A 17,345-nucleotide genomic window follows, 5' to 3' on the forward strand; every position below is an offset into this window, starting at 1 on the left:
TTTTCACAGAGAAGAAAGAACTTTAATTAAATATAGTGAGAGTCAAAAAGTTATTTTACACTTCAAAGTTTAAAATAAAAAAAATCAACACTATCATCTTTACAGTAGTTTCCTCTGTACTCTTCCCCTCCACACTGATACTGCTGATAATGTGTATATGAATGATGACCGCCACTGTAAGTCTGAACGCAGACAAGCCATGAAAAATGTTATTACTGTTGTTGGACTAGTGCTTTGGATCATACTTCTTTTAACCAAACCCTCTACTTACTCCTTTCTGTACAGGCATTTATATATACTATAAAAAAAACCCTCAGCTTTAAAACATCACATTTTTCTTTCAAAGAAGAAATGATGACAGACACACACTCGCAGGCACTCTCACATGTAGACACAAACAGAGGAGTGGTCTCTAGACCCATGTTTGAGATAAAATAAATAGGTGGCTCATTTTTTTTTAAGGAAAAGTGAGGGAAAGGAAAAAAAGAGGGCAAAAATGCAGACTATTAAAAGCACAATCAAAATGAGGTGAGGGGGGGGGAAATGAGAGAAAACCTGACTGAAGCAGGAGAAGTGGCTGCAGCAGAAAAGAGAGAGAAAGATAGATTTTTCTTCCAACTCTTTCAGCCTTCATTAAGAAACTCTGTTCCATTTTAAAATCCATCACATGGACAAACACAGATAATTGTAATGACATATTTATGAACTCTACACGTAGATAATGCAACAAAATTATGCAAACTTTAACAATAATGATACAAACAACATTGTGACAAAATGAAAAACATCCTCCTGCTTCTTAGACTTACAAATGATTAAAAAAATACACCATGGCTTATTTTAGTTTGATTGAAATTAGCAGTGGAAGTATGGCTTTTAATAAACAGACACTATAATACAAAAACAAATACGATGTCTTAATAACATTCAAATCCTTAGACATGAGAGACAAAGCAAATGAGGAATACATCTGATCAGTTTTCAGGATGTTTTTCAGGATTTCAGTTGTTTTTTCTAAAGTCACAACTGTTATTTTTAAAATGTTTTTTCAAATTCTTGATAACGTCCCTAATCGTTCATCCTAATTTTTGATCACACATGAATGACAGACCTTCAGTCTTAGTCGCTGAGGCTACTGACTTCTGGTTGAGGAGGTGGCTTTCAATCATTTAGTTTAAATTTAAAAACTGAAGGATGTTTAGTATTTTCTTCTTCCCTTTTTATTGAGCACTAACATCCAGGCAGCTGGAGGTCCACATCTCCTCAGGCAGGAGTTACAAATGATTCCTGTTTATCAAACAGGAGGGATTTACTGTATCAGCACATGATGCTAGTTAGGGTTTCTGTCCAGTTAAGACATTCACTTTAAAATAATTTCCATTTGTGGAAAATGTCATCGACCTGAATGACGAACAAACAATAAAGATGTATTTGTGAACACTACCTGCTGCATGTGTGAAAATGCTGCTTTAATTAAGCACTGACAGTTGTACATAGTATGGCATTCTTGCACAGTTTCTGACTGTGTATGACAAGAAATGACAAGCAGCATGGAAAGTGTGGCGTAAGACTGTTTAGGCATTAATGTCTAATGTCAAATAAGGGCTTTGGCAAAACTAACATCATCATAAATTAATTAAGACTGTTGAATCACACACACTGAGCTGTTAGCTCAGACTGCAGGGCTGAGGGAGCAGCAACTTTCACAACAAACCATCACATACTTTTCTTAGTCTTGCACACTGGGCATTTAAGACATGTTGATGAACTAAACTCAAGGGCAGATTTGAAACAAGTGTACCTCAGTGAACATCAGTGGCAGATGTTTTCACAAAATAAGACTTAGTTGAAGATTTAATGGCTTGACATTCTTTGCAGCGCAGCATTTAAGACACACCATTGGATAATTGTCTCACTCAAGTTGTCAATCACACCAGACAAGTGGGCAGGTAACAAAAGAAACACAATCTGATTGGCCGGCTGATCACAGTAAAAACATTAACAACACAGCAAACCAGCAGAAAAACAAAACAGAAATAAGGATTCATGTATTAAGACAAAAAATTTGAGAAGGCAACTCTCACACAACAAAATCAAAGTCAAAATGGCAGCAGTCTTTAAGACCTGTTCCCCCTCTTACAGAGGTTGCTGTGGCTGAGTCCGACTTTATGACATATCATGTGGTAACAGGGCCGATGGACTCACTCAGTGGCAGAGTTTTTGGGTCAGATCCTCAACAGTGAAGCTGCTGTTGGCACCCAGTAATCACACACTCCTATGCACTGCACTTGTTTATGGCCTTTTTACAATTAGCTCGTCAAATCTATCCTGAATTAGCGCTGCAGCAATGATTTTCTCTTTCTAGAAAATGTATCACACAGGAGCAGCAGTGCAGATGTATGTGAAGCGAGTTCAAAGTAAACTTCGGGATTTCTGAAATGGCTAAAACTGCAGCATCATTCGCAGGCGGGACGCATCTGAATCCTTCAGCTGATCGAATAAACGCAGAGGAAGACTTGTTGTTGGTGCTGAAAGAGTGACGGTGGTGTGGATTTGGCAAAGAGAAGTGAAAGTGTGTTGGCTTGTCTGTGTCAGCTGGATTCGACCCTGTATGAATCCTGCAGCTTCTACATCATCATCGTTTTTACTCATCATCATCCTTGTCAGGTATTGTTCACATTATATTCCTTCATTAATGACTAAACTTCATAAATAGAAAATCCCTCATGTGAGATACAGTCAGAAGATGATTATCAGCTTAACTGTTGCATGAAAAGTAAAACAAATCAACTATCACTCAAGGAAAAAAAGTGGATTCTCTCCAAAATAAATACACTTCCTGTGCCCATGGAGAGTCATAATGTAGGCGTGGCCGTTCTCCTATAAAAGCATCAAGGTGTACAAAGTCTAAACAACGTTCCTTGCAAACGGTCTTTGTTTTTTTTCGTCTGTTTTCTTGCAGTTGTTTTTGTGTTAGAAAGGGCCTGAGTTGGGTTTGTTCCTTCAGATCGGGACAGCTGCTTCCATCCCCGACTGGAGTCTGACTCGCACCGAAATCCTCCACCAGGATCGGTGTGAGTGTGCTTGCTTCATCTCGCACACAGTCACACACACACACACACACACAATCATGCACTCACACCTTTACATGGGTGGGATGATCATTCCCGGGATTGCTGTTGGGTGGAAAAAGAAACAGAGGGAGAGAAGGGAGGGGGGGAGAAAAATCTTAGCCAAATATTTTCATCGTCATAAAAAAATCCCTCGTAAATACATCAATATGTTTTCCCATCTGTGCAGCTGTGTGACTGCAGCGACATTTAAAACATCAATAGACGAATAAATCAGTAAACTTCAAGCGAGGACACATCATCTAAGTTGGCTCTTAGCAATGCTGCTCACACACGCACACACACACATACACATTTAATTCTGCTAAAACAGTTGGCGTATTTTACTGTATGTTTGTGTGTGTGCCCGACAGATTGCATCACGTTGTATTCAAACCCAAGGGATGGGTGTCAACATGTGAGAGGCAGAACCCAGCCCAAGGTGACACACACACACACACACACACACACACACGCACAACAGAAATTATTAAATAAATTGTTTTATGTTTCATGGTGAGTGACAACTTTAAAGAGAAAATAATTCATTTTTTGTATCAGCATTACAAAACTCTACAAAATGTATTGTTTCAGTCCAGCCTCCATTTTTTCCTCTTTGTCTCATTTGTCTCAGGTGCTCTCGAGCACACACACACACACGCAGAAACAGACACACACATACACACACACGCATACACATACGCACCACAGGACAGGTATACTGCCAGTATAAACTGTCAAGAGAGTCGAACAGCTGTCATTGTTGATCGCTCCCTAGTAAGCTGCCAGTGTGTAATCACCGAGTGTGTGTGACAGAGGAAAGTGTGTGTGTATAGCTGTAAGTGGGGTGTGTTTATTTCAGCTGTGCTTTGTGACTAAGCTTTGAGTTCCCACACCCCCACACATGCTCTCTCTACACACACACACACACGTAGAAAAGCATGCACAAATGCACTCACAGCTAAACAAAGCCAGTGATGTTGAGAAATAAATTCTCTGTGCCAAATGTCTATTTTTTGTTGTAAATATCTAATTTCCTGCCTTTTTTCCCAGCCAATAGGAAGACAGGGAGGAGTAACCAGGCAACAGAATGGTTATTGTAGATCTGTGCTGTTGGAGGAGATGTGAATGGAAAAGCTAAGGAGGAAGAGGATGGAGAGGTGATGATGAGACAGAAGGAAAAAAAGATAGACAAGGCAAGGATGACATGAAAGAGAAGTTGGGTTGAAAAGTGAAAGAGTGAAAGGTCATTTAGAAACAGTGGTAAACGATATGAAACATGAAAGACAATTATTACTTAATTGAAATTAGTCAGTTTACTGAAAGTTGCAAATGCAATTAGTCAATAGAGTTGAAGGAAGAGATAGTTGAGGGACATACTTCAGGTGAAGGCCAGGCCTTGTAGAGAGCTGGCTGTTGAGTACTTGCTAGAGTCCACAAATGTTTGATCTGGTAGAGAGGGGCAGAGAGACAGATAGGAACAGAGAAAAATGACAAAGGAAGGGTGAAAGGTCAGAGGAATAAAAAGAGGATGGGTTAAAAGTCAAGAAAAAAGAGAGGAGAGAGAATGAAAAAAACTGTTAATCCAAAAGGTGAAGCACTACAAAAAGCAGACTTGGATAAAATTGTCCTCAACAGAAAAGATGTTAATTTCATTCAAAAGGCTTAAAATGACCTATGTTTACATTTTCCACAAAAAAAGTCTTCTGGAGGAGGTTGGGGTGGATGACTGGGTTTTCAAAATGCATGACCATGACACTGAACTGAACTGAACACAGAACAGTCAGCATTGGTTTTAGCTGCAAGTGTAATCACAGATGTAACAGAGAAAACACTCACATCAGTACATACATATTTTGTTGTTTTGGTATTTATTGAATTGTATTTTCAGTCATTTTTTTGTATCGCCACATCACTGAGTTTGTACACATCTGGACAATCTGTGGCAACTGATGACTCATCACTCACAGAAAATAAGACTTAATCGGTGCAGTTATTTTAAAACCTGCAGGATTTCATGTCAGTCCAGATTTTAATGTTTGATTAAGAGTTGACTATTAAGTGAAACCTTCACCTGTGTGGATATTTTTTTAACAGAAGTGAGCAGGTCCATATAGTGGCCATATTTTTATGGAATCTGCATCTAAAGCTAGCAATATCCAGTTCTTATTCACTCACTGAATGATTTATGCTAAATGCTAATGCATGCTAACATGCTGATTTAGCAGGTATAATGTTTACCATGTTCACCGTCTTAGTGTAGCATGTTAGCATGTTAACATTAACTAGCACTAATTAGCACTAAACATAAAGTACAGTTATTATAGCAAGTATTGGACAAATTGGACAAAAGTTTGACCTGATGATGACACTAGATGTGTGGTTTATTTGTATTATATTTTTTGCTTAGTACATCTATTCCTGTGTGCACTGACGTGACAGTGAGCTGCTGTAACAAAAGAGTTTCCCCTCGGGGATCAATAAAGTATTTCTGATTCTGATTCTGATTCTGAGATGAAATGTAAATCGAATACCAAAGTACAATTCATCCTGAGGGGGACATGAATGCATGTATGAAATTGCATTGCAAACCATTCAATAGCTGTTGAGATGTTTCACTGAAAAACACAAATGTGAACCTCATGGCGATACCAGAGGAAAAGTCAGGGGATCACCAGAGTCAATGGGATTAACCCTGAAGGGACCACAAATGTCTGTACAAAATTTCACGGCAATCCATCTAATGGTTGTTGAGATATTTCAGTCTGGACCAAAGTGGTGGACCGACCTAAAAACTGTACCTACTATTTGATCAGGTATTTGATCAAGTACTGTGAGAGACAAACATAACAGGTACTCTAGTGACAGAATAGTTTCAGAAATTCACCAGAAAAGCTTCATCTGCTGGGGAAGTCCTCCCTCTAAGCTGTCATGGTAAATTACCTTGGAGCCCGTTGCCGTTGGCGCTGGTACAGGAGGGCGGAGGGGAGGAAGAGGGCCTGACCACTGGAGCGAAGGCAGACTTCTGCTTAACGGCCGCCGATACCATGTTGGCCGGAGAGAAGGAGAAGACGCCAGAAGAGGAGGAGCAGTTGGAGGGGAGAGAGGTGGAGGAGGCCATAGTGGGACTGGATGGGACAACTGGGGTGGTGGGAATTAATTATTTTAGGGAAGAGGAGAGGAATAAGGAGAAAGAGAGAAGTGGGATAAAGAAGAAAAGGTGGAGGTTAAGGATGAAGGGTGAGAAGAAAGGAAAGAGACAGATTATGGTTAATTGATTGAACTTGATTCTCCAATTTATTGTTTCATCAATTACATTAGAAATTCTCCACATCATGTGAGATATAAAGTAATGATTACACCCAAGTCCACATATTTGTGTTCTTTAGTGTGGGGCTGTTTTCATGGTTCGGACTAGGCCATTTAGTTCTGATGAAGGGAAATCTAAATGCTACAGCACACTCATTTTACACTAGTGTGCTTCTGTGTGGCAACAGTTTGGGGAATGCCCTTTAGTGTTTTAACATGACCATAACCAAGGTCCATAAAGAAATAGTTTGGTGTGAATGACTGGCCTGCACAGAGCCCCAACTCAACCCCATCCAACATCTTTGTACTTAAACAATCGGACTGTGAGCCTGGCCAGTGTTCGACCTCACTGATCCTTCGTGCTGAATGGGAGCAAATCCCATGTAGCCAGGTTCAAAAATCTTGTCTCAAGTCTTGCCAGGAGAGTGGAGGCTGTTATAGCGGCGTATTGATGTCCATTGTTTAGGAATTAGATGTTTAAAAGTCACATATGGGTCTAACGTTCATGTGTCCACATACTTTTGTATGCCATGTAGTGTATTTTTTAAATGTGCCTTAAAATTTACTTTATGAGAAGCGACACATGAGGGGTCCACTTAAGCCTACCATTCCTTAGTCAAACATTCACATTTTCCGACATCACCAGTGAGAGAAATATCAGCAAACAACAATATATCACATCTCTCTCTGAATCCCTCTTTTCTTCCCCTCCCTCTCCCTCTTTCTCTCCTGCTTTCTGCTAAATGGAAAAGGGATGCAATTAACCAACAGAGAGAAAAGAGGTGTGGCTGTCAGATGAAAGGCCGCGAGGGAAGAAGGGAGGAGATGGAGGGAGGAAAAAATGGAGCTGACAGTTGGTGACTGTTTTTGAAGACACAGAGATAGAAAGCCCCATGGGGGATTCTCCACACGGCAGATCTGAGACTTTCGATTTCTGTCCACAAACGCGTGTATGTACAGTATGTAAGAGCTGCATGCATGTATGCAGTGTTGAGCACCTGTAATTAAACTGGTAGCTATGTAACTGCATTTTGAAGTAGCTTGGTGGCAGTTTAGTTAATATGAAACGGTCATATGTTTTCTGACAGTAGAAGTAGATTTTTTTATACAAAGCAGCTAAAATGACTCTATATTAAGTAACTTCAGTACAGTTTGGTTCAAGTTCTTCCAAAGCGAAGTAGATGATAGCCTGTAAAACAGTTATTTCTCCCCAGGTGTAGTGTACGATTGAGTGTGTGTGTATTCATGTCTGTGGAGTAAATGTACACTCACTAGCATAAGGCGAGTTGGCCGCAGAGCCGTTGAGGAAAGTGGGCGAGCCTCCCAGGTTGGTCATGCCGGTGTTGTTAGCGTAGCCATTCATGGTGCTGGTGACTGAGGTGTAACCGGTCTGCTGAGGCGTAGAGCTGGGCACGTAACCGTGAGGTGACACACTACTGCTGCTGCGCACGAAACCTGCAGGAAGTGTGGTGGAGAGAAAGAGGAGCATGTGGTGATTGGACAGTTGGTCTGTCCAACATCAAGCGATGCGAACACAGATCATTTTTGATAGAAATCTGGCAGTTCTGCACAGGTTAAGGTTGGAAATTATTGTGAGATATGTTCAAAAATTTGACTACTTTTCATGTTTGCTGAGGTGAACTTTGGAAATGGAAGAAACTTTACAGATAAAAAAAAATCGTTGAGCAGTGGAAGCATATATGGCAGCCATTAAATGAATAAATAACATGACTATTACTGTTTATATTTTTAAGCAACAAGTTACAGACTTTGTTAAGCATTAAACAAAATGGCATCAGAACAAAACAGTTTAGCTGGCTGTTTGAGAGACATATTACAGAATTTACACCTGTTTCCTCCACAACACATCCATATTAATGCATTTTCTGTAACAAGACCTCATCTTTGATTGTAACACAAGAGAGAATTGTTATATCAGATTCTGTCAATTTGTTTGTGAACATCTCAAAACGTGATAACACCGCATGATGATAACATGTATTTTCTTTAATGATGCACTGATGATGATCTCCCTGCAAATATGTCACAACACTGGGTTTGAGCAACCTGTGTAACATACACTGAGTCTTGTAACAAAGGTAAGAAAAAGTGTTCAAAGATATTCTTTGTTTTAAAATTCATTAAAATTAATCTACACTTTGATGATAAACACAAAGTCTTACCCTGATTGGTCTGTGTGGGTTCGGACACGTTGACAGACAGCTGCCCGGTGAAAGAGTTGACCCCCATCATGCCGCTGTGGGTGGAACCGGGGAGCTGGGTGTGTCCTCGTGGAACGCTGTAGAGAGCTTCTGCAATGTCCGCTGCACGCTTCAGGATGATCTCCTACAGAAAGAGGAAAGCACAAAAGAGTAAATACCATACACATGACAACTAAATTAACATTTTGATTCTCCTTTTTCGCTGTGTGTGTTCCTTACTTGGTTGTTATGGGGCAAACCATACAGGGCTTCCACCAGGTCAGCAGCTCGCTTCAAAATAACCTCCTGAGTGAAAGAGAGAGAAAAAGAAGAAAGTAGAATTTGCCTCATTTTGTACGCAATTAAACACATGTGGTGGAGCCTCCTTGGATTTTTTCGTCTTAATGGTCAGAAGTGTGAAAAAACATCTAAATCAAAATTCACCCAATAAGTTAAATCAAGGTTTTAAAATGCATGTGAAGACATAGAAGGATATTGCACTTGTAAAAAGAATCACACATTAAAAGTTATTTAAAAAAGACACGTGCAATCCCTCTTTCCCCTCCTTCCTCCCCCCAACACACCATCAACCAACATCCATTTCACCATCTATTCATGATAAACAAATTGCTCTTCATGCCTTTTAAAGGCAGATTATCTGCTGTCAAGTCAAGTGCTTTTATGCGTCTTTTTGTCTGTGTCTGAATAACATCTTAAAGTGACAGGTATTTAAAATATACACTAAAGTAAATCTTAAAGTGCTCTGTAGGCTTCTTTTGCTATGCATTTTCGTTTTCATTTTCAAATCAGACCACAGTGATCCAATGTGAGCAGTTCTGGAGTGACAGTCCAGACAATTCTTCAAAAGGCAACATCTTTGATTATTTCCCCACATATTGATTATTATTTTTACGGTCTGAACAGTGTTTGTAAAGGTGAACAACTTTGCGGTATGAACGACTGGATTCGGCTCAGAGTTCTCTCTTTTTTATTCCCATTTGAATCTCTTGTGATGGAAGGTGTTATCAATTTTATGTTTCAATGTCCTCTTCAGCTTCCATTTTAACCTTTTTCTCCACCACTCCCTTCATCCCGCTTTGCCTCCACGTTGGGAATTGTCCTTCTTATTTTCTCCACACATTAAACCCTCCACAATTCTCTCTTTCTCCTCTCTTGCTCACCCGCCCACCCTCTCTCTCAGTGTCTCCCTCTTTCTCTCTCAGCTCCCACCCCGGGGTCTAAGGTGTCTTGTTTAACAGTTAATGTGTTGTCGTTTCCACAGCGTGAGGCCGCCCGGCAACAGAGAGAAAATTACTCTGTGCTTCACAGTATTAACCTGCACTGTGTGACACACACTCATACACACACTTATGGTTGGCTTGCATGTGTGCTCTCTTGTGAGTTTGTGCCTGGTGGAACATATTGCCTCTGTATCAGTGTGTGTGTGTGTGTGTGTGTGTGTGTGTGTGTGAGGATATGAGAGGTCACAGAGCCAGTCAGCAGTTTTAGTGTGCCTGTCCATGGTGCTAAATTCAATCTTTTACACATTATTATGGCCATGCTGGCTCTCTGTTAACCTATGATTATTAGACTGGTGAGCTGAGAAGCTCTCTCAAACACACATACACACACACACTCACTAACAGAAACCTGATCCTGAATGTCGAGCGGTTCCAGTAAGGCAGTAACTGATAAACGGGAAGGAAAGATGATCCTCTGGTAACATCATCATTATCAGGTCTGCAGGCTTCTGCTACTACATCATTCAAAGCCTCTGCTGGGATCAATGCACTTTGAATACTCTGTTACGTCTTTTCATATTTAGACACATAGCTACTCACATCGCCTAATTAATCTCTCCCAGGTTGCTGTAAATAAGAAAGCATTGTTCGTCAGATTACCTCCTGCTCAATACAAATGAATAATGCTTCCAGCTGCATTGTACTGATATGAATGAGAATGAAAGTGTTGTTGCCAATCTTGTGGGCATAATTTATTTTTGAAAACTGATTAAAAAGTCTAAAATAATCTGGATTTGATGTCCTTAGAGCCTGAACTTTTGTCAACAGGATAGCCTGCAGCAACAATGAAAATCCATTTAATTTTAGCTAAAAAAATTAAGTTGTTTTCATGTTTTTTGTGAAATTGGGGACTAAATGAAAATGGGTTGAACTGGACTCTCTGGACGTGGTGACGGAGAAGAGGATGCTGTCCAAGTTGGTTACCATCCTGAAAAATGTCTCCCACCTCCTCCATGACATGCTAGTTGAGAAGAGGAGTGTCTGCAGCCAAAGACTCATACCCCCCAAGGTGTTCCAACTTTTCTGCTGCTGAGGTCCTACTGGACTCTAACTGGACTTATAATTGCTAGACTTACAATCACATTCTCTGTAACTTCTGGCAAAGTGCAATACATCATCTTTTTAACTTACAACTTATAATTACACCCATTTTGCACACCTTGCGACTGAAGTGCACATGCGCCAACGTGCATGCTGCCTCTTGCCATTGCTCCATCTCGTCGTCTTCAGCGAAAGACTCATCCCCCCAAAATGCACCACAGAGCGCCACAGGAAGTCATTCCTGCCTGTGGCCATTAAACTCTTTAACTCCTCCCTCTAAGTGTCAGTCTATATGACCCTAAGTCACTAAACTGGACAATGGATCATTAACATCACTGCAATACTTGAAATATTGTGCAATATTCTCTGTTTAATACTCCTGTGCAATATACTCTGTTTTCAGTTTAAAATTCCCTATTTATTGATATTTATTCATACTATTACTGCTGTGCAATATCCTGTCAAGTTAAGCTACACTTACTCATTATTGCACTATTACTTATTACTTATATTATTAAATTGTATTATACCGTACATACTTATCAACCTCTAAATCCACTTTGGTACTTACACTTATTTTAGCTTTTATATTTATATCCACTTTGTACTTATCATCAATTTATCTTACCTGTATTATAGTGTATTATATTTTGATTTGCTTAGTACTTCTATTCCTTCTATTTCTGTGTGCATCGATGGGATAGTGAGCAGCTATAACGAAAGAGTTTCCCCTCGGGGATCAATAAAGTATTTCTGATACTGATTCTGATTATAGCAATTTGCACACTGTATGCATGCACATTTTTAAAGGGCATACTTTTATACTTTTTTACTTTGAACTCTTATGTTTAGTACTTGTGTTTTGATAGTTGTTTTGTTGCACTATTCTTGTGGGGTTGTTTCGTCTACTGCTGCTGTGATAGTTCTAAATCCAACTGTGAAATGTGTCTTTTTTATTCATAGATTGCTGCCATTTTCTTTGATTCCTGTAATTGCTGCAATAAAGCCAGCTTTTACAGCTTTAATCTCGAACATTTGCCTTGATTCATGTGACTGTCCTACATTGTCTTCATCGCTTGTTAAATACTTATGGATATACGTCTGACATATACTCGTCTGTCATTTCATTGTCATGTTTTGTCAGTCTTTAAAAATCATTTTCAAGATACAAGCCCTTGATTGAGTTTATTCAACTTATCATCAAGACCCTTAATCTATTCTTGTACGTTTCAGGTAGCTATGCGGACAGACAGGTCGACTGACAGTCAGACAGAGAAGCAGATGATGAGTGAAAGACAAGACAGATCTTTTGGCAGAGAGAAAGAATAACAGGAGGTGTCTAGGTGCTTTTACTGTCTGAGTTATGGCCCAGCCCTAATGTAATTACCGTACATTACACACACACACACACACACACACACACACACACACACACACACACACACACACACACACACACACACACACACATATGTTGTATGCATTAGGACCAGGAAACGCTGAGCTGAGTATCTGTGGGGTCAGATATGTGTGTGACGTGCGTGTGCCAGGCCAGCACAGACATGACACACACGACTTATTCCTCCCTAATGCTGATACATTAGCCGTCTGATCCGCTTCTAATGTCCCATTAGGGATGCCGAACATGCAGGGTCACACCTTGCACAGAGATGATGTCATACTTTACATGTAGGCTCAGAGGGATGTGGGGCACAATCACACACACACACACACATACAAGTATTGACATGCTAGCACACACACACATCCTCTGGGGAACATCTCCTACTAAGTATGTTGTGAGATAGAGTTCGGAGAGAGAGAGAGAGAGAGAGAGAGAGAGAGAGAGTGTGTGTGTGTGTTTCATGTCTGTGTGTTCATGCATCACCAGGATTACTCATATTGGTGATGCTGATGACATGACCGCAGTACGATGTATGACATCATCAAAAATTTGTCGCTTAGAGATGTCAGCTGAGTGAGTCACCAGAGGAAGTCACCAGTCTAACGGGGGTGACACACATTGGTCAACCTCTCCAATCCTTCAATGAGAAACACAGACATTTCTGCACAGAATGATCCTTTTCAAATATAGTAGTTTGGGATGTTGTCAATAAGGGCTGCCTCTGTTATGTTGAATAATCACTCCAACTGAAAAAATAAAAAATCAAAGAATCTAAACAGACAGAAACAACTTCTTGTTTTTATTTCTGAGAAAAACTAAATGGATCTGACTATTTCAAAGTTATACTGATACACTGATATGGCAAAGTGTTTCTTTCTAGTAATCACAAGTCAACTTTTCATTCGAATGTAGTGCAAATTTTAACCAAATTTCCAGAAAATCTGCAAAAGCAAATGCAAATGAATGCACATTTCTATTCACTACTGTTATGCAAATATTAGGTGATAGGGTCATCAGTTGGAGATGCTAATTCGCCAGTTTGGTGCCATTAAACAATCGCAGAAGAAGACAGCGCAACGAGATGATGTCATTAAAACAGCACCAGTCAACCCTAAAATGATGAAAAACTGTGTGGAAAAAAATATAGAAATGTGACATTCATGTTTGTTTTAAGTCTCCTCATCGCTCCACACAGATCTGATGTCAGACATGATATATTCCCTAAATCTCTTTCCAGTGCACTTTGTGGCATTTTGTTTTTATCGACATACCAACATTTTCACCTCAGCCAAGTTTCCACTCAGGTTGGAAAGTGCACATAAAACAGGTGGATGGAAACACACTTACAAAAGCACACTGACATAATCTGGGCTCAGGGTGGGTGCAGGTTAAATCGTCATGCAAAAGTGCAATCTGCAAAGACATCACCTTTTATTCACTAAGTAAAACATTCCATAACCTGAGAGGACAGTTATTGTCCTTTAGTGCTGATTTTATCTTCCATTTATTTTATCCACAATTTTTCTGCTGCAGTAGAAACTGCAAGAAAGAGGAAACTACAAGCCAAGAGAGGTGATTGATTTGTTTGTGTATCCAAAGAGGCATTTCTGCTTCTTACTCTCTTAGCTCCTGGCTGATCGCCAGCGATTAGCAGCAGATTAGAGTGAACTGAAAAGGTGAAACTGATTTATAGCAGAATCAAATTCTTGATTATTAAATATTTTTAGTTTGTTGAAGCTGCTTATTATTTAGAGTCAAGATTCTTACATTCTGAGCAAACATTTAGTATATTAAAAAGAAATTAATATTTTTTAAGCATCCTTGGTTAGTGGTTGTACTGAGAAGCTGCAGGTCTGGGAGTGTGTAACTCTGGCATAAAACAGCTGGAGTCCTCTGGCAAAAAAATAAATAAATAAAATGAATGCTACAGAAAAGTCCCTGATTTTCCACAGCTGAAGTCTCAGACTCTTCCACGTAACTTCAAAGTATTCCCCAACAGGACAGTGAAAACAGAGTATATGTGTTTTCACTGTGCATACGTGTGTCACTGTGTACAGTAACTGTATGTGCACATATGGATGGATGCTGAAGAGATCACGGTGACACAAACTGGCAGCTGAACACTGGTGTATGTGTGTGAGGCCAGCAAAATCCCCTCAATGTTCACTGAACAATTATAGAATCGGCTGTCCACTGGTAATCCTCTCATACACTCCACTGCCCCGTCTGTCTGCCTGACTGTCTGTCTGTCTGCCTTCTTCATAGCACCTTATAACAAACTCTTATAACTTCAATAAAAGGGCCGATCGATACTTGCAACGAGCAGGCAAGTGTGTGTGTGGCGCCAACCATCACCCACCCACCCATGTCAACACACACACACACACACACACACAGGATATATCACAACATTTTCCTCAAGGATTGGGTGCACAAAGAAGACTCCACTGGATTCTAATGGAATTAACTGCTTTTACTTGGACTCCATTTTGTGAATGGAGGTGTTTCCCTCCAAAAACAAGACAAGAAACCTTTTTTTAAAGGATTGTGTCCCTCTCTGATTTGTCTTTAACTTTTATCTTCTTTCAAAAAGTATACTACACTATGTAGACCGTCTCTCTTTTAACCTAGCCCTAATCTAAACCTTATTCTAACTTGAATCTTAAAACCAAGTCTGAAACCTCAAACAGCCCTTTGAAGGTCTGTCCGAAAGTGGGAAAATGTCCTCACTCCCAAGGTCTAAAACTCAAATTGGTCCTCACAAAGATAGATGCACACGTACACACACACACACAGTGACTGCTGGTGGGCAGCAGTAATAAAGTCTCAGAGTTCGATTGACCACATAGCTACACCATGATGAATTACCCAGGAATGTGCACGTGCGCGCACACACAAAAATACAAACATGTAATGGTGTAAGAGGGACGTTGTTCTAAACAGAGAGCATCATCAATATGACACAGTTAGCAGCAAAAGGAAGGTGAAACAGTCACAGGGGTCGTGTGTTCAGAGAAAGTCTCAATTGAAAAGCTGTTCATCATCAGGATGAATGATTTTTGTAAATCAGCTCCAAGGTACTGTTACTGTTACTGGCTCAGACAAATGTGAGGCACGCTGAAGATGCTAGGAGCATTGGAAGACAGGCGGTTATAGGGAGAGAGATGAGTTGAGACCAATCACAGTGAAAAAGTGGGATTATATTATAGTTGGCTTTCCTGGATCCTTTATCATTCATTGGTTGCCTGTTGTGATTTCAAAGGTAATTTGAGCTTCTCAAAAGTTTGAGAACTATTTTATTCTCTTTTGAACAAAATCTGACGTTTCAGTTCTCGTGCTCCCAAAGAACGTGGTCTTGACCTCGTCATGAAGTTATCAGACATTTTGCACCGATTCGTCTCTCTATCGTCCATTGGTTGGATCTGATACCCGATCAATGCATCCAGTTACTCTGGTTGCGTTTCCAGCAGCTTGATGGTTCACATTGTAGTTTTGCCTGGAAATATCTTGTGTGACATCATGTTGCTTATAATAAGCTTGACCGGTTATCCATGGGAATAAAAAAAAATACATTACCAAGTAAAAGGCCTAGAGAAGTACAGTGCCAGTATTGTTTTTTTAATAGTGCTAAAGTGCTTTATGGTGGCCTGGGGTCAGAAGTGACATCAATATTTGGTTCTCAAGGTATTTATGGACCCATTTAATACAAGTAATATGCTCATTTGTTTTATTTCTCCTGACAAGCATAGCCACAAAAGAAAATGTGTTGGCTGAAGCTCAGATAAAACAATATTTTTCATTTTTTCCTCTTAACTTTGCCACTATTAAAATGTTATAGTGAATGTTGAACTCTGATGAACAATGATGAACTCTTCTGTGCAGATCACTGTTAAAATGTCATATGGGGTATTTTGGCTTAATAAATGCATGTGAATGTACTGTCTGTAGTGGATTGGAGTGCAAAAACATAATAATAATAATGATAATAATAAAAGAGTATACCAAGAAATATTGCTAACTAGTTAAGTAGTAACCACTTCCTTTCCCACTCTCCCAGCATGCTTCATGGGAACTGACAGCTCAAAATGCAGGTCTAACCAATTACACTGCTTGGATCAAATTATCTGTTGTATAAATAAATCTTACAAGGGTGGTAAAGCTTTATTTTCCCTTTACTTTTCAGAGGAAATCCACCGAGAAAAAGGTGGAAGCATTACATATTCTGTGTTAACAAGGTGCGTTATGCTCTGTAAATCTGTTTGTTTGCTTGTGAATGTGAAAAGTGAGTCAGTCTTTTTCTGCTCTGACTCAGCCTTTACCAGAAGGTAGAACTAACATCACTTATGGTATCACACACCTTGGGTTGCTAACATAATTTCCGGCACTGATTTTTTTTGCAGGACGTATTGCATTTATTGGTAGTTACTCTACATATATAGGCCTGGTGATACAGCAGGTAAAAGCTTTTAAAAGACCTAAATCTTATGGGTTGACCTTATTCTTCCACCCTATTCCTGACTCCTGCAGCCTTTTGCACAATTATGTTGTAGTTATGTCATGGCTTTAAAAAAAACACCTTTTCAACCTGTCCGATGTCCTTCAACAACAACTCCCTGTCATGACACAAACAAATCAGTGATATCAGAAAAGGAAGACACGGACATATAGTATATGTCACTCTGTATAAATTGTGCTACGGGGTTTCATTCGGCTCACAATAACAAGTCTTTCAAATCAACATCAATTAACATTAGTCGATTGATTGATTAGTCAATTGGCAGAAATTTAATCTGCAACTATTTTGATAATAGATTAATCATTTAAGTCATTTTTCAAACAAAAATACCAAACATTTGATGGTTCTGGTTTCTAAAATATGAGACATGTCCATGTCTTAACATTTTAGTAAATTGAATATGTTGGCAGGAAAAAACAAGACATTTAATTACATCAACTTGGCCTCAAGGAAATTGTGATG

General features: G+C 39.6%; 1 protein-coding gene across 3 annotated transcripts in view; it reads right to left on the reverse strand.

Annotated features, from left to right (window-relative positions):
* LOC122888395 (transcription factor COE1-A-like) overlaps positions 1–17,345 on the reverse strand; it is a 94,842-nt gene continuing 77,497 nt past the window's right edge. For 2 of the 3 annotated variants that reach the window (XM_044222806.1, XM_044222804.1), the window contains exons 12-17: positions 8,861–8,926; positions 8,603–8,765; positions 7,692–7,874; positions 6,054–6,251; positions 4,491–4,559; positions 1–3,176 (exon numbers count right to left, since the gene is read on the reverse strand). In XM_044222806.1, the coding sequence (XP_044078741.1) occupies positions 4,492–4,559; positions 6,054–6,251; positions 7,692–7,874; positions 8,603–8,765; positions 8,861–8,926 (678 nt within the window). In that variant the 3' untranslated portion in view covers positions 1–3,176; position 4,491. The remainder of the gene's footprint in view (positions 3,177–4,490; positions 4,560–6,053; positions 6,252–7,691; positions 7,875–8,602; positions 8,766–8,860; positions 8,927–17,345) is intronic. The other variant, XM_044222807.1, reaches the window with a different exon arrangement.

Source organism: Siniperca chuatsi, linkage group LG14, assembly GCF_020085105.1.
Source record: "Siniperca chuatsi isolate FFG_IHB_CAS linkage group LG14, ASM2008510v1, whole genome shotgun sequence".
Classification (NCBI taxonomy): Eukaryota; Metazoa; Chordata; class Actinopteri; order Centrarchiformes; family Sinipercidae; genus Siniperca; species Siniperca chuatsi.